The 25,787-nt window shown below is 44.0% G+C and overlaps 1 protein-coding gene across 5 annotated transcripts in view; it reads left to right on the top strand.

Annotated features, from left to right (window-relative positions):
• Positions 1-248: 248 nt before the first annotated feature.
• Positions 249-25,787, top strand: part of ZNF280D (zinc finger protein 280D) — a 1,333,168-nt gene continuing 1,307,629 nt past the window's right edge. For 2 of the 5 annotated variants that reach the window (XM_069624892.1, XM_069624896.1), the window contains exon 1: positions 252-357. Coding sequence is in view for 3 of the 5 variants with exons in the window: in XM_069624893.1 (XP_069480994.1) it covers positions 619-620 (2 nt within the window). In the remaining 2 variants the exon portion in view is untranslated. Of the gene's footprint in view, positions 621-25,787 lie in introns of all 5 variants that reach the window. The other 3 variants (XM_069624894.1, XM_069624895.1, XM_069624893.1) reach the window with 2 other exon arrangements.

The raw sequence follows: 25,787 nt of genomic DNA, 5'->3' as shown, positions 1-25,787 counted from the left end.
TTCATGTATCTTATTTTTTAAATGTTATTTTGTAAAGTTGATAAATCAGCTGAACATTTCGTTCTTAGATTTAAATTTAAATGCAGAGATGAAATTAAAAAGTCATGGCAAATGTCCCATCGTACCTGCTCTGAGGTTTTCCCTCGCCTGGCACATGCTGTTAGTAATAGGCGCTGCGCTGTTTCGCTTCCCGGCCCTGCGCCAACACTCTAGGAGCCGCGCGTTGCTTGCCTGACCTGATAATTCCCATCATGCTCCGCGCGCAAAGCATCACCTCGTTAGGAATCCCCGGCGCTTCTCGTTGCCGTCAGAGCCGCTGATGACTGGACCGATGTGCCCGCCCTAGTGCCGCGCACGGTAAGACGTCTTCCTCTGCCTTGCCGCCTCAGGATCGGTCGCGATGCCCCTTTCCCCTCAGGGGAGGGCATTTCAGTCGGGTAAAGCCACCGCTGTTCAGTGACTTTAGCCTCTGCCGGCCGCCATCTTGGGTTGTGTGTTACTTCCTCCCTCCTTCTGTGCCTGTTACAGCCGACAGGCGGCCAAGTGGAAGGTGCCAAAGAGCCCATCGGGACTTCCCGCTTGTCCTGTAATGAGGCAGACGCCTAACGGCCCACTTACATGTATGTTCCCTTCACCCTTGTTACCGTGCTGCGCCGATGTTTGCCTGCCGGGTCCTTTCTGTGTTGGGATCTGGGCTTCTGAAAGGGGGTGGGACGGTGCATGTGATGTGTCGTCTGTTGTTGCCCTCTGCTTCGCCCACGCGCGGTGGTTGCTCGTGCAGGTGACAGTTGGCTGTATTTGTTTTGTTTATGAGGTATTAGTGATTGCAAGCGTGGCTCGAGTCTGCATGCTGTCTCTGGCCACGCTTGCACCACAGGGGCTGCTGCAGGAACATGAAACCTTTTTCTTTGTCCTGACCGAATAACCCAGCCATGGGGCAACAACTCCGAGCCCAAAACATGGTACAATCGTGCATTTAACGGCTGATGCTTTCCTTCTCCATGCAGCACATCCGACTAAACTCGATCTAACTATTTGGGGAACACTTCAAAGCTGAATATTAAAGTGATTGTACATATTTTCCTCCCATTAGCATACATAGGTTAACGAACATAAGTGATCCAAAAAAAGTTTGAATATGTTTTTCTGGTTTAAATGGAACCGTCACCTGCTCCATAATGATGGTTGCATCTTGTTGAATGGACCTCTTTATTTTGTTATCCTCGACTTCCGTAGCCACCAAATTACAATATGGCTTTAGAACTTACATTAAATTCATTTGTAATTTAAACGTCCTTGCATTATTTCATGTTTATGTCTTTCACGTTCCTCATTTGTTAATGAGACTTAAGAAACTTTATGACCCCAAAAAGTTAATTTTGTGATTTTTATCTATTTTACCTTCTATAATTGTTGCATGTCGAGGGTCCTTTTTGCTGGCATTCACAGATGAAGAGGTACATGTGCGAGAGCTAGACTCTCAGCAGATGCTGGACGATATTTTGCATAAACGCTCCTATCACAAGTGACACTGAGTAGTGGCACTGAGTCATATGTCCCACACAATGCATGTCGGCACCTACTGAGACATTTTCACAACACCCCTGTCTCCACAGATGCCTCGAGTGAACATGGCATTTGTCATGTAAAAGAGATGCAGTGTTTTAGTTGGGCCATATTCAGTAATCTTTTATAGCGTTTCTGGAGATTGCTTAAACATTCAGAAGATCCCACCAAACCTACTTTCCAACATTTGTGATAAATCCCATGACATCAGTGGAACAGGTATATCGATCTTAGTTATGCACTCAACCTTATGCGCTTTGTTAGCAGATAAGCCATTAGGCAGTCGACTGAATACATAATAAAAAAAAATACGTTCGCCCAATGAAGAACAGGGAGATTTAATTCTCACTGACAGGATGAAATATCTGAGTAATTTTCTACAGTAGTAGAGCATGTACAATAATCTGAATCGGAGGTCTAACTAGCTCTGATGGCAGGCATGCACAGTTAAACTCACAGTGAGCCAAATTAAGTTATTACTTTGAGCCCTTGCTGGAAAGAAGTTTTGGAAAAATGGCGGCAGCGGGCGCTGGCATGTGGTGTCCCGAGGACACTGAGTCGTGCACTCACCTGTCCTTGCGAGCCACCCCTGTTTGGTGTAGATAAAAGGTTGGTAGGGGTTAGAACAAATGATGCCTCCCTTTTAAAATGGGGGGAGCTATCAAATTTGGACCCACTTTGTTTTGGATATGACTCTGAAATAGGGCCTGTTGCAGGGACCATTGCGTAGGGAACGGCTGTTACCACCTCAGGTATGCACACATTCTGGATGAAGTTCAATAAGCCCATAAGAAAGAGCCATCTCGTTACTAGAAAGAATACCGTTGATGCTGGCCAGTGCCTGACCAGACTCTAACATCCCTACCCTTACCATCCCTACGTTATCTTACACTCGCTTTGGTGGGGTGAAGTAATGCCTAGGGTGAGGCATGTTGAGGCTGCGGGAAGATTGGAATGCTAAGCGTGATTGGCGCAGGGCAGTGAACAAATCATTAAGACCCAGACAAAGACTTACTATCGCTAAGAGTTTCCTACCATTGATAATGGCCCAAAACTCTGGAATCCTCTCCACTCGGACCACCTGCGTACATACACACAAAAGACGCACTGGGAGCACAGCCATCCTAGTCATTGCTATAACGCTGCTAAGGTTGTCCACCAGCAAGAAATAGTCTGTAATCAGGAGGGTGGCCAATTACTCTGACCATCTCAAGTACTGCTTCAAAAGTTATTGGCTTTGGAGGTCTGGTCTAACATGGCGACATGTTTAATCGAGCGCTATCTGTATTATTTTCCAAATCGGTAAAGTGCAATAGGTCGCGTCTCCCTGGGTTGTGGTTTAGCCAAAAAAGACCACAAAACAGGTAAGTATAAAGAAAAACCCAGAATGGAGACTGCGCCCAGGGTTGCAAAGTGATTTATTATATATAGAACAAGTGCCCTTCCTGATGACACGTTTTTCTTTAACCATCTCAAGTACTGGTCTCGCTGGAGGAAGTAGAAGCCTTAGGGTGGGGTAAACTGAGGCTGGATAGAGGGGGCAGTTGGACAACAGAGGAAGGTGGAACATAAGGCCTTGACAACTCGAAAATCCGCCCACTAGCAAAAGCCATCTACTCTTGAGGATGGGACTAATTTGCTACTGGCCCATGCCCAGTTCTGGGATACCAAACCTTGCCATGGGGAAATTTAGGAGCAGTGGGAGCATCCACCATAGACATATGAGAGCAAAACATTGGGCCGATTTCATTAAGTTCTTGGGGTTAAAGTTCAAATGCTAGAAGAACAAACTATTTAGTGATGAGTACTGTAATGCTGTAGGAAGCATAGTATATTGATGCGTCGCCTGAAGGTTGAGATCACTTACTATGCAGAATTCAGGAATCAGAACGATGGAAATAGGCTCTGAAACTGAGAAAGCTTGAGTATGTGGTGTAGGGTAACTAACAAAAAATATTATCACTTTTGTGGAAGGCCTGTTTGTATTTGCCCTATATAGTGCTTTCGCCGAAGTGTTGAACATATAATTCGGTACAAGTGAAGCAAGTGTGCTCAGGATAACATCAGTTAAACAGAGCTGAGATAAGGTGTGATTTGAGGCGAGTATGAATTAATAAGAGGGATGGGGATAAATGGATAGACAATGGAAGGTAGTATACTTGCTTAGGTGCAAGGAGTGAGCGAGAATGGAAAAGGGATGAGCACAGGGAGTGGCAATAAGGAAATGGGATTGCCAAAGAAGGAGAGTATAGGGAAATAAGAGGAGCAAGTCCAGGAATACACTAGAAAACAATGAGAAAGTGAAAAGGAAGACATTAGTCGAAGGGAAGAAAGGACATAGCAGTCATGTGTTGAAAGGGAGAAGAGGAAGCGGAAATGGGCTGAGTTGAAGAGTGGTGGGGGCAATGCCTGTTGGAATCATTTCCAATGTGAAAAAATACTGGGGGGTGGTGGACATTTGAGTACAGTACTTAGTGAAGAATCCTACAGATCCCTCACTAAAACCCTGCCTAAGGTGTCCTCCCAGGTGACCAGGGAAATTCAAACGCTTACTGATCACTGTTAAGGATTTCAATCAGACAATACACCCGGGTCTCAGCCTGGCATGCAATGCACCAATTAAATATTTATTGTGTCTATAGGTTCCATATTCTGAGTGATATACCACTCATATCACACCCCTTCTCAGAATATCACCAGGTCACAATGGACCAGGAATCAGGCTGGTTGGTAACTGTACTATTTATTTCAAATTCAAGTCAAACACAAGTTTTAATATATGGGGCAGCAATCACCAATGTGGTGACAATACAATCAGAAAGTAGATAAGGCAGTAGAATTAATTTTTGAGCAGCACCAAAAGATAAAACACAGAAAAATGAACATGTGTGGCTTGTTGAAAAGATAGCGCTTAGGTTAAGATTTCCCCCTGCAAATTTCTCAACTCACAAAGAAGCAATTCTACCCAGATGTAAATATGCAGCAGGTATTCAGGAATATAGAACAGTGTATAGGGTTTGAATACAATCTTCCTTCGCCAAACAAGAGAGAGAACGTTTTTGGAACTTTTACACTTTTAAAATGACAGTTGAAAATCAATGAAAAGTGTGCAAAAATCCTTAAATTGATATAAATTCCTACGGGAGCAATACTACAAAGATCCTAACAAACATAAACTATAATATGAGCAACCGTACCCACTTTGAATCAGAATGGAAGTTTGGAAATACTTTGAATGGGAAAACATATGTGTAAAACCTTTGCAAAAATGCGAATTCTCGGCTAAATTTCACTATGCGATTTTTATTTATTTTAAAAATTATTTTTTTAAAAATGTTTTTAAATTTTTCTCTCTTTTTTTTTTTTTTTTTTTTTTTTTTTTTTTAGAAAAACGGGTCAAATATTCTATTTCTGGATGCGGTGTTTGGTTGTGGATGTAGCTACAGGTCTTGCGTTTAAGTCAGAGTTGAAATTAATTCTCTAGCTATAACATTGAGGAAGTTAAACGAGTTTGAATGAGGCGTTTTTGAAAATAAAGGCGCAGACATGAAAACGGGATCAGTTTTTACAGTGACAATTATGCTCTAAACTAGAGTATTCATGCTTGTTACCAATTTGAAACACAGTAAGCCCCAGAGTGGTCAGCGGAAACCAACCCCAGCACCTCTGTGTCCGCCTTGGAGGACTCATTCGGATTACGCGTGGGATGATTTTAAGGGTTTGGGAATTCACAAGACAAAATGATTTCAAAGAAATTATCACTAGCACAAGAAATCAACGCAAGGTTACAAGACTAGTGTGACACTATTACAAGTTCTTATGTTAAAGATAGATTGGGTTATAGATTGGGATAGGACAAGTAAGGCAAATAGACTATGGTTTACTATGATTCCTGTTTATACTTACAGTCCAATGTAATTTAAGATTGGACCGTCAGGTTCTGGTCATCACTGATCGGGTCTGCAGACAGCAGGGCACCAGCTGGGCGGTTCCGGTCAATAGATTGGCACCTCAAACTGGACTGGATAGGATTGTCCCTTTTGGTTGCTGGACACTTTAGATCAGCGGGATGGTGATTTTTCAGCAGCCAAGCATTAATGGTAGAAGCCAGACGGGATCAGAATTATTTCCCTTAAGTTTTGGGATGGTTTCAGGATTTGGGCCTAGCTGAGAAGAGTTCTGCAAATGCTGAGGTCTTGGTTTGGTCAAGCAGAATAATTCGGGAACAAGATGAAGTCAGGAACAGCGGGTCACTCGGGAATCAGTGTGTCCCTGTGTGTTGTGAGGTTCCCTTATTTATCCTGCCAAGTGACATCACTCAGTTTATGGTAGGGGCAGATTGCAACCCAAACCCACAAGGCTACGGTTGGTCAAAGGCACAGCTCCTGCCTTGTTCTTTGCTGGTAGGATGACAGAAAGTGTTGTCATGTTTTATGATGTGACTTAGGAACCTCCCACAGTTATTTGGACCAAAATTTTACTTTTCCACAAATGCATATTTCTATAATTATGCCCTCTAATAAAATCAGATACATTACATATTTGTGGGTTACCTTTACATCAAACTCCCATGTCAGTGAGACCTGCTGTTGTCTTTCTATAAAATTTTGATCATAAAGGTTTGTCCTAACAATTCCTAATTAGGTAAATATATGTGCAATCACCCCTAGCATATGGGTGCACAATATTAGATTTGCAGCATTTATAGGTTTGGCACAATTAGTCTTTTTGCATAACTTCAGTTCCTTACACAGTAAGAAATCCTACCAAGTCTTCACATGTCTATCATCAATTCAGATTTCAATGTATGTACTTTTCCTTCCTTTACTTAGTTTTGCCACCAAGTTAAAAGTCATTAAGTTCTGTGGCAAAATAAGCAAATGAACTCCAAATTCACAAGGTTTTTTTTTCTTTCCCTCCCAAGTGGGAGCAAATGGCCAGTCCTTTGAAGTTCACTGAGAAGCCTCCTCCCAGAGAATGGAACATACTGCCCCTCCCCTATAGGGATGAGTGTTCAAGCCTGCCATTGTCTTTGCCTGGGGCCTTTGTCACGAGTATGCAAGGCCTCCCCACATCAATTAGTCCTTTCCTGCCAGCAGTGAAGTGTCAATCTTTTCCAGGCTGAGGACTGTCAAGGCAGAATTGTTTTTTTTTTAAATAATCAACTCAAGACTGGGTTAACTTTAAGATTCACCTAAATCTTTCATTGAAACATATAAACTGTTATGTGTGGATTTTTTACATTAGCAATCCTTTGACATTCAGAAGGAATTAAACCTTTCGACAAACGCATGCTTTCAAAAAGGCGATTTTACACTTCATTCCGAAAAAGCACATTGTTTAATATTTATTATGCGCACCAGACCCGACGGTATAAGGGCGCAGGCAAAAGTAATAAGTCATGCAGCTTAGTACACATGTTACATTGGATACAAAAGTATAAAACGAACATCGAATCTAGGAACCATCAGCTAAGGTACCTACAGAAGCAAATATACAGTGGTAAAGAATATATCGACAATCTATATACAGGAAAATGTACAGTTATTTACAGGTATGGTAAGTTTCTACAGGTTCACTTATTCTCTAGGAGCCATGTGATCAGACTTGGCCTAAATTTATTTTGGTCCATTCTAAGTGTGGTTGGTAGTGAGTTCCACAGTTGGGCTGCTTTGACTGGGAAACTGGTGCCTCCAATGGTGGATAGTTTAAAGCGGGGCACTTGAAGGCAATTGGAACTCGCTAGTTTTGTGGGTCTAGTAGAATTTTGTTTTTCTTCTAGAAAATCTTTCTGTTAGATATTGTGATGCTTTATTATTTAGGCATTTGTGGATAAAGGATGCTGATTTTAGTCTGATTTTCTCTTGTGTGGATATCCACTTGTACTTCCTTTTTTGTTTTAGAGATACTGAGTGCTGCTCTAAGGGCATCATTTTGGAGTGTCTGTTTTGTTAATGCGGTTAGTTCTGATATATAGGGCATTGCAGTAATCTAGTTTGCATAGAATGAGGGCTCTTGTCTAAGATCATGCAGCTGTTGGATGAGAGGAATTGTTTGGCAGCTCTAATTAGTTTACATGTGTATGCTGTAGAGGAGGCTAGGGTGTTTACCTGTTTGGTGAATGTTAAGGTAGCGTCTAAGTAAAATCCTAAAGTTTTTACTTATTTGGCAACCTACTGTAGGAGGGGTATTCCTTGCCAAGTCTGGTGAGAAGAGATATGGTTCCTAGGATGAGAAGCTCTGTTTTGTCATCGTTCAGACGGAGGCCGTGAGTGGCCATCCATGCCTGAACGATGCTGTAAATTCTATTCACCAATGCTAGATCCAAGCCTCCAGATAAGGTGCTTTATAGGGCTTTTTACAGATGAAAATCTTGTAAATACGGCAGCTTTATTATTTACCTGTGTACATTTACACACCAGTTTAGAGCAGAGGGCAGTGCAAAGGTCAGGTTACTCTATAGAAACCAGAACGCTTCTTTTGATTTTTATCTACATGGATGTAAGTGCAAGTCATGGATAAACGCCTCTGAAACGGAATGTATTTCTCTGCAGCCTTTCAAAAAAAGAAACTGCACACTGTGATAAAAGGACTGCTTTGTTGATGCCGATGGAACAAACGGAATCGCTGTGCATATTTATTTTCCTAGCATTTTAGGATTGTGAAATGAATAAGATGGAAAAACTAAGTTGCAATTGAGAATTAATATCTTGTAACAAATTATGCTCAATTTTCTTCTCCAGTAAAAACAAACCAGTATTGCACAATTTAATTTTTCAGAATTCCTGTGCTGTGTGCATAATCATGTGGAGGGAGATCATTTTTGCATTTTTAATTTACACTCTTCTAAAAACTGTGTGTAAAATGACTAAGCACGGTCTAGTTTACATCTATTCAACCTTGCAATCAATGAGATACATTACTATAAATGGTCAGTGGCAGCAGAGGCTTTTTTCAAGGGCGAGTGATTACACCAATCACCAGTGTTCTAGCCTCTCAAATCTTCAAGACATTTAAAACATCAAAAACCTGACCATCCAGGATGTGCAAGTGCTGTTCAAAATGAAGTTACATTTGTAATTGAAATAGAAACTCAGCAAAACCAGTCCCTGTGATAATCCAGATAGGTGTTTAACTTTATGTAGTGCTCCATACATGGTTCGTCCAACAACTAGGCACTGTGATTATTATACCTCAGTCGATACTCAGTTAACTGACCCCTGAAGGATGTTAGCCAATAATATAGCTGAGCCGGTTGAGCACTTTGTTGTGATCTGTAAGTTGCAGGTTCGAATCCCGGCAAGGCCAACTCAGCCTTTCATCCTTTCAAGGTCGATAAAGGAGTACCAACTTCGGTATGGTGATAATTGTGATAAATATGTTCAATGTACACGCGCTTTGCCAAAAGCACTATATAAATAACCATTGAACCATGATATTAGATATAGAATTTAGCATGGGGTCCTTAACTCTATGCACTGTTGTATAATAACATTGGCATACCATTAGGTAGTAATAGCTCCAGGAAATGAAGCCTTTCATTAAACATCAGAAGACAATTGTGCTATCGAACCTCAAAACACACAATACAATTAATGCTTGCTTTACTATGTAATTGTATAGGTTTTTGTGTGTTCGACATTTAGATATATACAGGAGAGATCAAATGGCCAGACCTTGGAGAAATAATGAAAGGTGTATTCTGTCACAATGCAGAAAGCTGCCGCATAGTAATGATTTCCATACAGTTTTTGCACACGTCGGCTAAATGTCACATACATTTTACTCTCTTGCAAAGGAGAAAAGTCATTTTTACTCTTAAAATCACATTTACCCTCAAAGTTTAAAAATGGGGAGTAAAATACTCCTACCTCTAAATCTTATCTGGAGCACTGGCTAGATCCTTGCTATAGTCTTCTGTAAATGGTAGGAGTATCTGGGTATCGTCTGCATAATTAGTGTAGGTGATACCCAGATGGTCCAAATCATCAAACTGGCTTGGTGAAAATATTGTACAGTGTTGGAGAAACCCACGAGCCGTGGGGTACCCCACAGGTGATGGGGATGGGGTCCGCAGCAGCAGATGGCGAGAAAACCCTTATGGTTCAGTCACTGAGGAACAATTGTATCCACGTGGTTATAGGTCAAAGGTTCGACTGAAAAGGATTGAATGACAAAAGGGTTGAATCAAAAGGACCGAAAACAAAAGGGTAGAATTATTTGTTTTTTTGGGGGGGGGGTCCGCCCCCAAGCCCCCCTTTTTTTAAAAAGTAAAAAACACTTTTTTTCCCTATACGAAAACCCCCCAAAATATATATATATTTTTAAAAAAAATGGACCCTTTTGTTTTAGGTCCTATTGACTCGACCCTATGGCATTTGATCCTTTTGGATTCGAACCTTTGACCGGACACCTATCCACGCTATTGCTTCACTGGAGAAATGGGCAGCTGAATCCAAGTGGCTACATAAGACGTTGTGATCCACTAAGTCAAAAGCCGCAGAGAAGTCGAGTAGGAGTAGTAGTGCAGGTTTTCCATTGTCTCTTAGTCTATTTGGGCCTTTAGGTCAATGAGTGCTGTTTCACATGTAATGGCCGGAAGCCAAATTGACGGGAGCCTAATAGTTGATTGAGTTCTAAGAAGTTCTGAATTTGAGTATATGCAACCTTGTCTATGATTTTCAGGAGGAACGGCACAGTGGTGATACACCTCTATTTGGTCTGTATAGAGGGTTATAGTGTTTGCTTCTTGAGGAGTGGGAGTACCCAAGATTCCTTTAGGTTACTAGGTATCGTGCCAGATGTGAAGGACTCCTTGATGAGTTTGGTAATGAACGGTGCTAGATCCCTAGTATCGTCCTTGATCGGTTGTGCTGGGCATTGGTCACCCTTACAATTAGGTTTCAGGCCCAGTATAACATTCTCAACCTCTATAATAGAGACTTTGGTGAAGTGGAATTGGGTGATGGGTTCAATTTTGGGTGTTGCTGGTGTTGCTCTTGCTTTCTTTAGAGCTATTTTATTTTGAAGGTTCAAAACTTTGTTAGCTAGCGCATGCTGGATACCCGAGCACCAAGTTTTGTCTTTGACACAATTGTCCTGGGCAATGATAGGATTTTCTAATTCTTTTAACCCTTTAACTGCCATGGGTATTCCCCCCCCAGTGCCCAGGCCTTTTTTGGTGATTTCGGTATGTGACCATTCAATGCCTTGTAACTTTTTTGTTACATGAGATATCTCGGCCAAATTTAGCTCCTTTTTTTACCACATGTAGGCGGTCGTAATGCCACCCAGGAATCCTAGGTTGCTGTAGGGGGGTGAGAGAAAATAAGCAAAAAGGGCACACAATTTTGGGTTTTTTCAAAAAATGCCAATAAAATGATGTACAAAGAAGCCTGTGGCTTTTTCCTTGTAAGAGCTAGGAACAAATGGTTTGCTGTGCTGAATTCCCCAATTTCCTGGCTTAGAAGAACAGGTTGAGATTATTTTGATGTGTTTATCAACTGTTTTGTGAGGGGTAGGCAATTTTGTCCAATTGGACATGGATGGAATGGAGGAAAAGGGTAGGAAAGCCGAATTGGAGGGCAGAAAGGCATATATTTCTGAAAAGTAGACAAAATTCCAAGTTTGGAAAGTGGTGATTTGCATAGGTCGGGCAACAACTAAGTAGGGGAAATGCCATAGATTGGGGGAAAAGCGGGAAAATGACCGAAAAAAAGGTATGTGTTGGACATGGTTGGCTTGGTACGGCAATGGCTTCTATGAATTTTGAGAAAAATAATGCTCTGCTACATTCCCCCGACTCTTGCAGTTAGGAAAGCACACATTTTTTGTAGTGTTTTACAAAATAAGCAATAACACAAGCCAAACACTGAGCCATGGTATACAGGAGTTTTATGCTCACGGCCTGAACAGACGCACTTAGCATGTGTAAATCGGGAAAACCAATATGATGAGGAACGGCAAGCATACATTTATTGAAAGAGCACAGGCGGACCATTTCAAGGGTATGTGACTTGTGCAGGTTACAAAAGTGTATGGTGCCTAAAGCAGCGACTAAATGTAGGTCACATTTGGGAAATTAAAGGGTTTTGTGACAAAGGGCACCAGCAAATGGGTCAAAATGTTATAAAAACCACACAAACGCAACAAATGTTAAACCTTACTACGTTCCCACAGGTGTCCCGATGAAAACGGTACCTCCCATGTGTGGGTGCACCTACCTGGGCGCCAAGGGGAAAGCCTAAAACGCAGGTAACCCCAAGTCTGTTTTGACACCTGAATTTCACACTTTCTCCAAACAAGCACAACATACAGATATGGGCCTCGGGTGTCCAAGCCACCAAGGAAAACGGGGAACCCCTGCATTTCCGAAAAGAGGACACCAGTGGGAATCCTCAGAGGTATGATTTGCCCAAATCGGCCCAGAATTTATTACCCAGAAACCCTGGCAAAGTCTGAAATGTGCTGAAAAAACCCACATTTTTCACTTTGTTGGGGGTTCTGGATAAAACATTCTGGTCCGCTTCGTGCAAGTTGGACCTCTGTGGATTCCTACTGATGCCCTCTTTTCAGAAATGCATGGGGTTCCCCCGTTTTCCTTGGTGGCTTGGACACCCTATGCCCAAATCTGTAGGTTATCTCCCCAAACCCTTTTGTGGTTATCAGTGGGTTAGCCTTTTCCCTTTGCGGCTAGATTGGTGAACCCACACATGTGAGGTACCGTTTTCGTTGGGACACCTGTGGGAACGCGGGAAGGTATGACATCTGTTGTTGGCAGCGTGTTTCGGTGGTTGAGCAGAGTGAAATGTCTGGAAATTGTGTTTTTTACCCCCAAACTTGGAATTTGCCAGGGGTTCGGGGTAGTAGATTCTAGGCCGATTTGCGCAAGTCAGACCTCTGTGCATTCCCACGGGTGTCCTTTTTTGGGAAATGCATGGGGTTCCCTGTTTTCCTTGCTGGCTTCGACACCCTAGGCCCAAATCTGTAGGATGCCCACATGAGCAAATTGTGCTGTGGCGAAAGGCTTGGGGTTACCAGCGGGTTACCCTTTTCCTTTTGCACCCCCGGTAGGTGCACCCACACATGTGAGGTACCTTTTCTTTTTCTGGACACCTGTGGGAACGCGAGGAGGTATGACCTCTGTTGTTGGCAACGTGTTTCGGTGGGTAGACACAGGGAAATGTCCCTGAAATTGGCTGGAAATTAAGACAATTCTCAGACATTTCTTTCGGGCCACCCACCAAAACCCACCGCCAACAACACATGGCCTACCTTCCTGCATCCCCACACGTGTCCCGATGAAAATTGTACCTCACATGTATGGGTGCACCTACTGGGGGCGCAAAAGGAAAAGGGTAAACCACTGGTAACCCCAAGCCTTTCGCCACTGCCCATTTTGTTCATGTGGGCATCCTACAGATTTGGGCCTAGGGTATCGAAGCCAGCAAGGGAAACGGGGAACCCCATGCATTTCCCAAAAGAGGACACCCGTGGGAATACACAGAGGTCTGACTTGGGCAAATAGGCCCAGAATTTATTACCCAGAACCCCCGGCAAAGACCCACATGGGAGAAGGGTGCACAAGGCCAGGGATATTACCGCCGACTTTGCTGGAGCCCTGGCTGCCCTACATTACAGCTTCTCCCCACCAAGGAGTCTCGGCAGTGTGCCAATACCTCCCCAAAGGGAAAAGCTGTAATGTAGCTGAGCCGCAACTCCAGGACAGTTGGAGGTGATCTGCCCAGAAAGGCCATTCCCACCCACACCAGCAACAATCCAGTCTAACCCACCCCACCGACAGTGGGCCCTAACCATAGAATAATAAAAAACAGTACTCACAACGTTGTAGCTGCTCGGGTAGAAAAAGCTGTAAACAAAACAAACATGTTACCTACGGTCACACCAGCAAAATGTAGCCCTCCCCCGGGGGAGATAACGGGGGTGGCTGTCCTGCACTCCTCCCTGGCCTCAGGCGTCCCTTCCTAGGAGCAGATATCTGGTCCCAGGGAGGGCTGCATGACATGGCACCCACTCCATTGCAGGTGGAGGGTTGGGAGGTCAACGCCCCATCCCATTAGAAAATTCCCTGTCCCTTTGGGGGGCCCCGCAGCCCCCCTAAAATGCATTTCACCATTTTCCCTCTTTTCCTTTGGTAACCCAACTCCCCTTGGCGCCGAGGGGCACATTGGCAGGGCCCGGAGAGTCCAAACCTTACCGCCCCACCCACTGGGGGGCCTGTCCCACCATATTAGGAAATATGGCCGCCCTCCAATAGGAAAGTCTTTGTTGTCTTCCGGGCCGGACAAAACACTGGCCTTCATTGGCTCAGCACACACACGCACCACGTCACTCCTACGAGCCACGTAATGCGTGTGTGCTGCACCAATGGAGGGCCAGCACTACGGCTGGCGTGGTCCATAAGGCTTGATGCCGGAAGGCATTGAAGCCTTGGACCACGCCAGCCGTAGTACGATTCCAGCGTTCCAGCTTACCTGCCTTCCAGCACGTCTCCGGTAAGTGCTCTGTTTGTGTTTGTGTGTTGGGTTTGTTTTGCTTTATGTTTGTGTGTGTATGTTGAGATGCGGGGGTGGGGGGGTGTGTCGGATGTGTATGAATGTTTGTATTTGAATGTATTTTGTGTGTATGTTGAGATGCGGGGGTGGGGGGGGTGTGTCGGATGTGTATGAATGTTTGTATTTGAATGTATTTTGTGTGTATGTTGAGATGCGGGGGTGTGTCGGATGTGTATGAATGTTTGTATTTCAATGTATTTTGTGTGTATGTTGAGATGCGGGGGTAGGGGGGTTGTCGGATGTGTATGAATGTTTTGATTTCAATGTTTTTTGTGTGCTGAGTTGGGGGGTGGGGGTTCGGGTCTGTATGGGTGCATGTCTGTGTGCTGAGTTGGGGGTTCGGGTCTGTATGGGTGCATGTTTGTGTGTGTGCTGAGTTGGGGGTTCGGGTCTGTATGGGTGCATGTTTGTGTGTGTGCTGAGTTGGGGGGTGGGGGGTTCGGGTCTGTATGGGTGCATGCATGAGAGTGTGTGCTGAGGTGGGGGGTTTGGGTCTGTATGGGTGCATGCCTGAGAGTGTGCTGAGTTGGGGGGTGGGGGGGTTTGGAGTTCGGGGGGGGGTTTGGGTCTTTATGGGTGCATGTTTGAGAGTGTGCTGAGTTGGGGGGTGGGGGTTTGGTTGGGGGTGAGGGGGCCATGTGGTGGGGGGTTTGGTTGGGGGTGAGGAGGCCATAGGGCATAGTGTTTGGTTGGGGATGAGGGGGCCATGGGGCATAGCGTTTGGTTGGGGGTGAGGGGGACATGGGGCATAGCGTTTGGTTGGGGGTGAGGGGGACATGGGGCATAGTGTTTGGTTGGGGGTGAAGGGGACATGGGGCATAGTTTGGGAGTGAGGGGGGCATGGGGCATAGTGTTTGGTTGGGGGTGAGTGACATGGGGCATAGTGTTTGGTTGGGGGTGAGGGGGACATGGGGCATAGTGTTTGGTTGAGGGGTGAGGGACATGGGGCATTGTGTTTGGTTGGGTGTAAGGGGGGCATGGGGCATTGTGTTTGGTTGGGGGTGAGGGGGACATGGGGCATTGTGTTTGGTTGGGGGTGAGTGACATGGGGCATTGTGTTTGGTTGGGTGTAAGGGGGCCATGGGGCATAGTGTTTGGTTGGGGGTGAGGGGGACATGGGGCATAGTGTTTGGTTGGGGGTGAGTGACATGGGGCATAGTGTTTGGTTGGGGGCAAGGGGGCCCAGGGGAATAGTGTTGCACTCCAAGAGTGAACCCAATAATAAAGCTAAAACAGGCACAGTTAGGAGATGTTCATCTTTGGCTTTTTGAGGAAACCTGACTCAACGAAGGCCATACTCCTCTTGGGCAACCCAAATAGCAAACTGTAGCAGTGCAAAATAACGGCATGTCCAATCTAGGGTCAATAAAATATATATGTTAATTAAACAGGCGAGATACAATAACTAAATAGAAATAAATTATAACAATGGAAAATGTGTAGTACAAAATGTAAGTTTGAAATGCAAATAAAAATCGTTACCCCTCAAAAACATTCTTTTTCCATGTGTTTAGTACAACTTGGGGGTTTAAAAAGCCTCCTGCCCCGCCTACCGCCCCCGCCCACATTTACTTTTCGGCCCACTATAGCCCTCATGTAAGGTACTTTCGGCCTTCTGTCAAAATCAGTTGTGCACCCCTGGGCTAAGGTCAGCGCAGGGCCTGCTGTCTCGTGAAGCCAAGATTCTGTGACCGATATGAAGTCGTAGTCTTCAGTTAGAATGAATTCGGCTGTTTCTGTGGCATGAGCAAATAATGGATCTTGCGTTAATTAGGGCTCCTTTGAGGTTAGGTGTGGACTTACCTGGAGGAGGAGGGGTGGTGCTGTTTGGAACTGCTGGGCAGGTATGAGTCCTACTTATTTTTGTGTAGGACTTGTTATTGGAAATGTTAAAATAAAGGCTAGACTTGCATGTTTATGAGATACTTTACTTAAGAAGTTAGAATTAACCTTGTATCTGATGAGTGGATCAAATATTATAGGTAGTCGTGCCCAGAGTCTGGAGTTTCTAAACACAGTGTTACAGGGGGTCGTGAGGGACGGTAGATTGGACTTGTGCCTGGGTAATTTAGGAGGTAAGGTTGTCTAGATTATCTGCTATCCCCATTAGTGAAGACATTGTGTAGAGCACCATTAGCGTACGTAGGACGCCCAGGTAGACTAGGTTAGACAGACTAGGGTACATATTGTGTTAATTTAACATGGAGTGTGCGGATGAGAAGTCAACAATAAAATCTTAACTTTGCATAGAGTGCAGCTAGATACTATAGGGTAGCCGGCGGCATTCGCTTATGGAGTAGTCCAATAGAGTATTATACTGGTCAGCAGTGGATAAAATTGCCATACACATCAATAGGCTATGACATACTCTAAGGATGATGTGCCTAGTAGCTAGCAGATTGTACCGCACCACTGGCTGTTCCGGGTAGTGGAGGGCAGCTGTAACTCCTAAGCAATTTGGTAGGTTGTATGCTGGAATATTAAGATAAGTGCACGTTCTATATGCAGTAGGGCCAAATGGAGGGCAAAAAAATACAGTTCCCAAGATGTAAAAGTTAGTAGGTAGGCAGAATCTGTATGCAATAGGCTATTACTAGTAGACAAATTGGGCGCACAGGTAAGCAGAAGTCTAGATTTGTAGATTAGGAAATAAGGCCTATTCGGAATACAGTGGGCATAGGTCACGTATGTGGACTCTAAGCATCGCGCACAATTACCAGCGTGATGAGGCAGACAGCAATGTGGACATAATGAAGAAGAGGAGTAGTAATACGCCTGCAATGTCCGGCTCTCACCATATGCATAAGTATCAGGCACTCGGTCACTGTAGTGTGGAGTGCTGGCCAAATACAATAGCTGGTAGGTGGGTCGTAAGACTAGGTGCTGTAGGCCTCAATGCGGGCAGTACAATGGTAGGCTCCGTAGTGAACGGGACTTCAACGGGATTGTATGAACATGTTTACAGATTTTACAGATGGAAAGGCAACAAGGCGGCACGGGTATGCAAAAGTACTATACGTGTTGAGGATAAGTCGCTTCAGGAGCAACTTGATTCCATAGGTAACACAGGTATAATGTTAGTGAATGGGCGGCGCTAACGTGATGGCGGCAGTTCGGTGAATTACGAGTGGTCGTAAATTTGGGGGTGGGCAGTGTAGTAGGCGGGCAACTGCAGTATAGTGAAGTAAGTTACCTCGGAAGGGGGGTCAGGTTCTGGCCTCTAGTCCACTCTGGACTGTCTCAGGATAATTGCTGGCTTAATACGCAGGGCCTTCCCAGGAAGGGCCGGCTCACGGCTCCCAGCACGTGATAGGCTTAGATATTGCCTGGGGAAGCCAATCATAATGCGGCTTTGCTCAGATGAGGAGATGGGGCTAAGGAGAACTCCAGGATCACGGCTGGCCATCTTGGAATGGCCTGTGGCCTTGTGTTGCAGAATGGCGTCCGGATGCACAGAAAGGGTGCTGGATGCATGTAGATGTAAGCACAGTCAGAAGGCTGAGTCCTTTAGATCAGATTTTCCTCTGCAGCACATACACAATTTATTCAGCATTAGGTCTTCCCTTGAATGCTGGGATGTTAGTAGTTTTTGTAGTACCCTTTTAATATTAGTGATTCAATGGAATTAAATGGATCTAGCGCCAAAAACAGCACTTTGAAGGTTGCAAAGCTAAGATTTGGAAAGGCAGAGTCGTAGCAGAAAGAAGGCACAAGGCTGGCAAACCAAGCAGAAGTGGGAGAACAAGAGGAACGCCGGAACGTGGAAACAGCAGATTTTATCTGCATGTTAAGAGTTTGGGGCACAGGACCCTCTCAGAAGTGCAGGTGGAAGATGTGCAGGAAAGCTGTATTTCCCCATGTGAGCCTGATTGCTGCATTCTGAATGTGCAGGCGACCGTGGCGCGGAGCAGTTACCAAGCCGTGTGTCTTAGGAGTGAGAGGGGCTCCAGAAACATGTGGCTGAGCCGGAGACACCTTCACAGAGGAAGGGTGTGGGTCCTGAAGCAGCAGAAGTCAAGGTGGAGGTTATAGAAGCAGTGCAACCCGCAGGGCAAGCGTTGAAGAAGCCAGTGCTGCACAAGCATTGCCGGCAACGGTATCCAGTCCCACGTTTGCTGACGTATGAGTAAAGCGAGTAGAAGTTGTGTATTAAATCTGAAGTACCTGAATAATGCGAAATGTGGCACTCTCGTGTAAATGAAAAGGCTGTTTACTCATGTACAAGTAAAAGACTTCTTACATCCCTTGTTCACTATTCTAAGACTTTTACTCTGTAGCGCATGAATAATGGAAAATGTAGCACACATGTGTTAATGAAAAGGTAGTTTGTGCGCATCGGAAAAAGAATGCTGCTTGCATCCATTATACGATAGAGTCGTCGTCATGTCACCAATTAAAGAAAGTAAACCTTGCAACGACCATTGCTGAATACATAATCTCATTCATTCCATTGTCAGTCTTTACCTTCTGAAAACTACGAGTAATCGCGTGTGCTTAATTATGATTTGTAAAGAGTCTGTATTCTATTCAATACTTTAACAAGGCATACCTTTCCCGCATGAGAAGTGTATGAATCATTGAAGCAGAGAACAAGCATTGCTCAAGCCAATGGTCTTCCCATATTGACAGCAATATCAACCTTTCTTTTAGTAGCAATCGAAATCTACTGGAAGGTTACTAACAGTTAATTGCCCCAAGTTACATGTTTGAAAGCATTTCCTGAAGCTAGTGACACCAAGGCTTCTGGGTAATAACTTGGGCTTATAGCAGGCAGAAAGGTACGGGTAAAGCTGGGGAAGAGAAAGAGGCTGCTTGTAAAGAATATTTTGACGTAGATACAACCTGTATTGCTAAAGTCTGGAGAAGAGCGAGAACGAAGTGTAAAAGGCAAATGCAGGTTACCATTGTGGCAGACAGACGAGAGGCAAAGTGGCTTCCCCTTTTGAAAGGAGATATTCAGAGGAAGAGTGCCTTGCCTACCAGAAGGTGTTGCAGTACTTACATCTTGTTGAAGCCTGTCTTAGTCTAAATCATTGATGCTGTGGTAGTAGTTCCAAAATGCTGAAGCTGTGGTGCTATATCTAAATGTCAGTGGATGCAACACTGCAACAGAATAAACAAGGTGGAGTACTGTGAGACAAGATGCAACTGTTCTCGCTGTAAAAGGATGGTGGTTGTTGAAGTGGAAGCAGCAACACTAAAAAGTAATCCTGACAAATATACCATTTTGAATACACAAACATGTAACTCAAGAAGTCCTAGCTGTTGACTAAGAACTGTATATTGCTGACAGTGTGGATGTTGCATTGTTTCTTTTTTACTGTGGCAACTCTTCCTAAGGGCATGATAAAGCAGTGTGACCATGATTACCATTGGTGCTATTTTGGCTAGACGTGGACAGTGGATATTTCACCCAGGAGAAGAGATTTGTCGTCATTGGAACTTTTTTTATGAACTTTTATTTTGATTTTGAAACATCAAGAACCAATTCGAGGCATTTTCTTTCTTTGGTTGAACATTTGCAGAAGTGACTTTGAATCCTGGATTATGGAAGTTACCCAGGACATTAGAAGGTCATTTACGAACTGTGAATGGTATTCATGTCATGTTGTATTGTCATATATATTCTTTGTATGCTTGTTGTTTAGAGTGAGGGCCAGTATTCCTATGTTGGTGTATTCCCGTAGCTTTGGTTAGGCATGGAATTTCTCAGCAGAGTAAGGACATTGAGGCAATTTTGAATATTATTTTAAAAAATAAAAAGGTATACTTTGATGATTTATCAAACGGTTGTCTGCCTCGCATTAATGGCCCCTCAAAACTTGTAGATACATTTTTGTGGCTATAAAAGATATCGCTTGCACCCTTTAATATAAGGGCACTTGCAAGAGTAAAAACACACATTTTATTTACTCTCTCAGACAAGACGGATGCAATGGTACTTGCACTGAACCCTCAACCTTGCCTATCCTGCAACCCGAACAATAAGGGGCATATCTGACAATTTCAGTGTTTGGTTCTTATTTTCATATTAGAATTTTTTATTGCTAGATGTCATTCTTTTGTAATCTTTCGGGCATAGCAATGATCAATTGCAGACAGAGGGGACAACTTTTGTAGTCTAATGTAGCAAGCACACTATGTACAAAATGTCCAATATACCTACTTGAAGATTAAACCACAGATGCTGTAACACTTCCTGATATTTCATGGCGAGGAGTCACATTCCATTTGTAAAGCTGGCTAGAAAAGGCTCTTCCTCTATTTTTCAGAGAGCTGCAAGAAAGAAATGGCAAGACTGGCCATTTGTTTCACATTACAGAAAGGACAATTCAGTCCCCTTGTCAAGGCCATTGTCATAGCTGTTATAGATATATAGGCTGTTTTTCCCAGTGATGAGTGATGTAAGTGTTGGCTCCATTGCCTGTGATGTTAATCAAAACTGTCCTTAGTGATGATACCAGGGAGATCGTCACATCTCCCCAAGCGGAAACTACCCCCTATTGGACTCGGGAGGAGAGCCTGCTATGCATAGCAGCCTCTTAGGGAACAGGGACCTTGAGAAGGGTATGGGCCCCTCCTAGTAAATACCTCCATTATGGTATATTTAGGGACTAAGGGTTTTACTACCATGCACACCTGTGTACCATGGCTGGCTTAGCTTCTGACTTTTACTTGTGCCTAATCTGTCAAAACAGAAAAAAAACGAAGTCACGGCCCTGGAGTTGTGTACTGCCGCCAACCAATCACAGACTTCCTCTGGCTATCCCTGCCTAATTTGGCAGTAACTTGGAAGAAATGGAACTTGGAATTCAGTTATGAATAATAAAACAGTACCTAATACTTATTACTCTTCAGAATGGGGGGAACACCATTCAAAGTTATTAAAGCAACTTGAATACTTCTACACGCGACTGCTCGCACCCACACTTATTATAGGAAAATGAAAGTAATGACAAATCCACTATTTAACTAGTAGTGGCTTACACTAGCAATTGTTACAACCAAGTACGGGCTATTATAATTTCTAGATGGAATCCTTATAATCAGTCTTTCCCTAGTACATAGCACGAGATTTCTCAGAAGCAGAAGATGGACCTTAGTGGTCTAGGTGCCAGCAGTAGGCAAGCCAGGATAGGTTTTAGTTGCAGGAAAGTCAAGGTTGCAGACAATATCTTCTTTTAGAAGTAAGTACTAACTTGAGCGTTGGTTAAAATGTCTTCAGGGACTTCAGAGAAGGCTCCTTATATGCTTTCCAGCATTAGGCCTGGGCAAGTGGTATGGCCAAACTCTCAACCACACAAATCGCCCACTCTGACTCGCAGGATGCACACCAAACGGAAGATAAGTATTACCCAAGCCCACAAAGTACCTTAGGAGAAGGATGGAGCTTCTGGGTGGATGCCTTCAGGATTCAGCCTCACAGGACCCGGTCCCTGGATTATTGCTCTGGAGACAAAACTGGACACTGGATGGGAACTTGCAGCAGAAAGTAGTCGGAGGAGGCTTCCAGCAAAGGTTTCTTCGTGGATTCTTGCGGCTCTGTGGATTTGGCACCTTTTTACAGCAGCCAGATGAAGTACAAATGTCACTGGACAGATTCTCTTCACTCTCTTGGTTCTGCACTTTGGTGAGGGGACTTCAGGGATTCCAACCTTGCCGCTGGTTATCCTGCGGGAATCCACCAAAGTTTCAGTGAGGTTCGGACTTATGAAAAACATGCACTGCACTCAGGCTCGAGGTCCCAGGTATTGGCGGGTTGCAACATATCGTGGGATGGCTCAAAATGCAGGTATTATTCACCACCTAGCATGTGTTATTGACAGCTAGGCTGATGAATGGGGGTTTTTCTGCATAAAAGCAGGGCCCTTGGGACTGGAACTTCAGAAGTCGCCACAGGACCTAAGAATCTGAAGAGGGACGAAGCTGAGCCATCTGTAACAACGACACCACCGGTGAAGCCCTGCTGCAGCTACCTCACCACGACAAGAGAAGATCTTCTGCTGGACGAGTCTTCTTCCTCTGAGCTGGTGGGACTAACCAGTTCACCCTTTTCGCCTTCCAAAGACGGCCCTTGGTCGAATCGCCCGTGCCAAGCACCCCGGCGGCCGGATAGCCAAGCTCACCATTTTTGACCACGAATAAAAGGACCACACCTTTTAATCGGGAACTCCACGGCTGGTTTCATCCCTGTGCAGTGCAACGACTCCAAGTTTCCTCCTCGACGAGATCCTCTCTTCCCCCTGGTCGGAACAACGAACTGCAACCACTGCCAGGAATAACTGCCCCTGCTGGAGCTTCCTTTCTCTTTAAGGTACCGTGTCCTGCCTGGCCTCCCTTTCTACAGATTGCTAAAGGTGACTCTTAAATCCTTGGCTTCTATACTGGGTTGGCTCCAGACCTCTAACTATATCTTTTGAATGACCCCAACCTCTTTTGAACACTCTGCCAAGACTTTCAGTGCACCTTTAACCGTGTGATCCTGGGCACATTTCGCTTGCTCCATTTAAAGTGGGCCTGGCCTATGAACTCTGGCTTTACAGTATAACCTGCCATTCTCCCCTTGCTCTGAACTCTTAAAAGTGTTGGGAACTGTTTTATTTTATGCTCTGCCTTTTCTCTCCCTTTCTAACCTAAACTATCGGAGTGCCATCTAGGTTAAGCGCTCACTTCTGTCTTAACAAATAGTTGTGCTTTAACCCTGACTTGTCTGATAGTTATCAAGGGAGGTGTATATACTTACCTGACTGTGTTTTAGATTACTTTTCATTGAGAGTGCGCTAGTGTATTACCTAAAGTGTGTTTTAAATAAATAACTATATACTTTTTATACAAAGCTCTGGTCAGTGTTTGTTTGGTCTACTGTGTTTTTTGGCTTTTGTGTATAATCTGCATACTGCCCTACTCTTCTTGAGAGAAGTCTGACTGCTCAGCCACATCTACCAGGTAAATCTGGGTGGTGCAGACTGCTACCAAGTGGGTTTACTGCTGCTCCTGTAGTCTTAATCGTTGTGCAGTGTTCCGAAAAGGGAACTGCACAGGATTCTGCCTAACAACTCCTCCCTCGCTTCCTGCCTTCTCAGACACTCTGGAGCCTAGGCATGGAATACAAAGGATTACCGCCAAAGACTAAACTTCCACTGAGGTCGTTCCCACCTTGAATGGCAGGGGTAGACGTCAGAAATGAAGAACCAACGAGAAATGGCGGGAAAAAAATAGCCCACCATTCTATCCGAATGGTGCCTTTCTGTGCATTACCGAGGCTGATTTAACAACCTGCGAGTAATGAAACTAAAAAGTCACTAAGATAAAACCACTGCCACCAGCCATTTAAGTAAACTTGAAATTGTTACAAATGTTACCAGGTAAGTAAGAAAGAGGATACATTGTATCCCTCCAGGACTCCACATAAGGTGGGGTGTGCTGGCATAATTAAATCAGTATAATCACACTTTACTTTGGAACAGTGGTTCACCCAAGAAACGGTAAGAGAATTAAAAGGAAACCGCTGCATTTAAGATGCAGTGTGCTGCCATAGTATATTACTCAGCCCAAAGTTATAGGAAACTGTAACTCCAGTTCTACACTATGGAGCGACATAAAAAGCCTGTAAAACGAGTAAATGTCTAGGTGAGAGGGGGGAAAATATTCCCACTCACCTAGGAACAATGTAAAATAATTAGCAAGTGCAAGCAAAAAGTTCCTGGGTTGAGACAGTCACAGAAATGAAAACCGTTGTATAGCTGCAATAGCGGAAGTATTTGTCATGTGAAGGGTGCACCCTTCTGCCTCTCAATAAATCTCCCCTTGTCTTGGTTTGTTGCAGACCACTGTCGGGGCAGAAAAGTAAACAATGTGATGTAATCGTTATAATTATAGCAGCCACATTCATGGTGTAGTAAATAGAGCTTTTACCCACACATTTATAAAAACGGTCATAAGCAATTTTAATGTTTTTCAAATAATGATGTAGACTTCAATGTTCGAAAAATATACGATCTTTTACTTGAAAAGAAATTTGTCTGGTGTAGTTGTAGCTGCTGCTTTCTCTTTGAATCTTTTAAACTTGGTTAGGATCAGTCTGCAGGTGTTCTCTGAGGGGGGGGAAAGGATTGCAAAACATTCTCTTTAGCTGGGACTTATTTGGCTTTGCTCCATTACACAATGGTATTTAGTCTGTGTTTCTTAAGGTCACAGTGACAGTCTTATTTAGCCTTGCAATAAGATTTGTTACATCCTTTGAGCTCTCTATCTGGCCTTGAATTCTACCCCGGGTACTATCCAAAACATGTCTTTCACCATCTCTCCTTAGCAAATACAATTTAAAAAAAAGAAACCATACATATATTATTTTTTTCTTTTTTTTACATTTTTTTTTAAATATATGGGATTTCTCAATTGCTCAACTCTTCAATATCCGTGCAACAATTATTCTCCTTTTTTGCTATCTGCAGTTTACCCAAAGTCTGTTCTTTGGGTACATTTTCTGAAACGTATCGGACTGGGAGCGCTTCTTGGACTGCTATCAGTGTTAAAAACTGTGTCATTGTTACTCCCCCCTTCCTCTACAGAATTTAACTTCCCTTTCCCACCCAATGCCGTTGTGTGCTCATTCTTCTGTTCCTTTGACCCAAGCGCTCCACTTGGCAGGGTCCGTTGGGCATTGGAAGGTTGGTCTCCAATATTTTGTGCAGAGAATTGGGAAATTTAATCCTAGTGTAATCCATAACACTTTAGTTTATTTTGCTTATTTTTTTCGAAAGGAGAGGTATTAAACCCTTATTAGGATTTACATTTGGTGCCTACCCTCAAGTCGTGTCCAATGTGTTTTAGTAAAAAGAAAGAAGTGTCTATGTCCACTGATGGCACTAGCTTTTTTGAGGTTTATGTTGGCGAAACACAGACATGGGGAATCGAGAAAGCCCGCTAGTTCACAATTGCTTTAACATGATTCTGCAGAGCTTCATGTCGAAACACTGACAAAGCGGCTAGATGAGGATGGCGTGTTGCATTCTGTCTCATTTGACTGTATAACAATTGAGCAAAGGTTATGACTGTTGGACATTTGAAAAGGAGGTGGTGGTGCCCAGGTATCTTCTCACCCTGCCACCCTCCTGCACTGCCTCTTGGCCACCTCTTGCACTGGTGACTATCTGTACTCATACAGTCCCCCACCCGATGATCTTCTTTTTATGCACCTTTACCCAGTCTGCTGCCGTAAACACAGCACTTGCCACCTGCTGGCTGCACAACATGCCACTGTTTATTGCCTCTATTACCTAGTTAGTTTTATTTATTATTTATTTATCTGTTATCCTCTGCTCTGCACTTTCCATCCCCGCCCCTTCCATGCACTTTTCCCTTTCCCATGCACTTGCACGTTCTCAATGTCACTGGGCCTAGTAAGATCGTTGCTGTGTTCTCCCCTGTTTCCCCCTCCATCGCCTTGTCGCGCTCTGAAACACTGGTGTATGAGCGCGTTACAAATAAAATATCATTAATTCATTCACCGTGGCTAATTTCTATGTACCATACTTTGGCACATGCTAGGAACCCTATCGTCGGACTTAATCCAGTTTGTTTGGAGATCAAAATGCACGTTATTTATTTTTTTGTCACCATGAAATGCTTGAATATTTTACTATT

The sequence above is a fragment of the Ambystoma mexicanum genome, chromosome 11 (assembly GCF_040938575.1).
Source record: "Ambystoma mexicanum isolate Mex_15411 chromosome 11, UKY_AmexF1_1, whole genome shotgun sequence".
Classification (NCBI taxonomy): domain Eukaryota; kingdom Metazoa; phylum Chordata; class Amphibia; order Caudata; family Ambystomatidae; genus Ambystoma; species Ambystoma mexicanum.
Note: the sequence above shows the minus strand (reverse complement) of the source record. Positions and strands in the feature narration are given on the sequence as shown.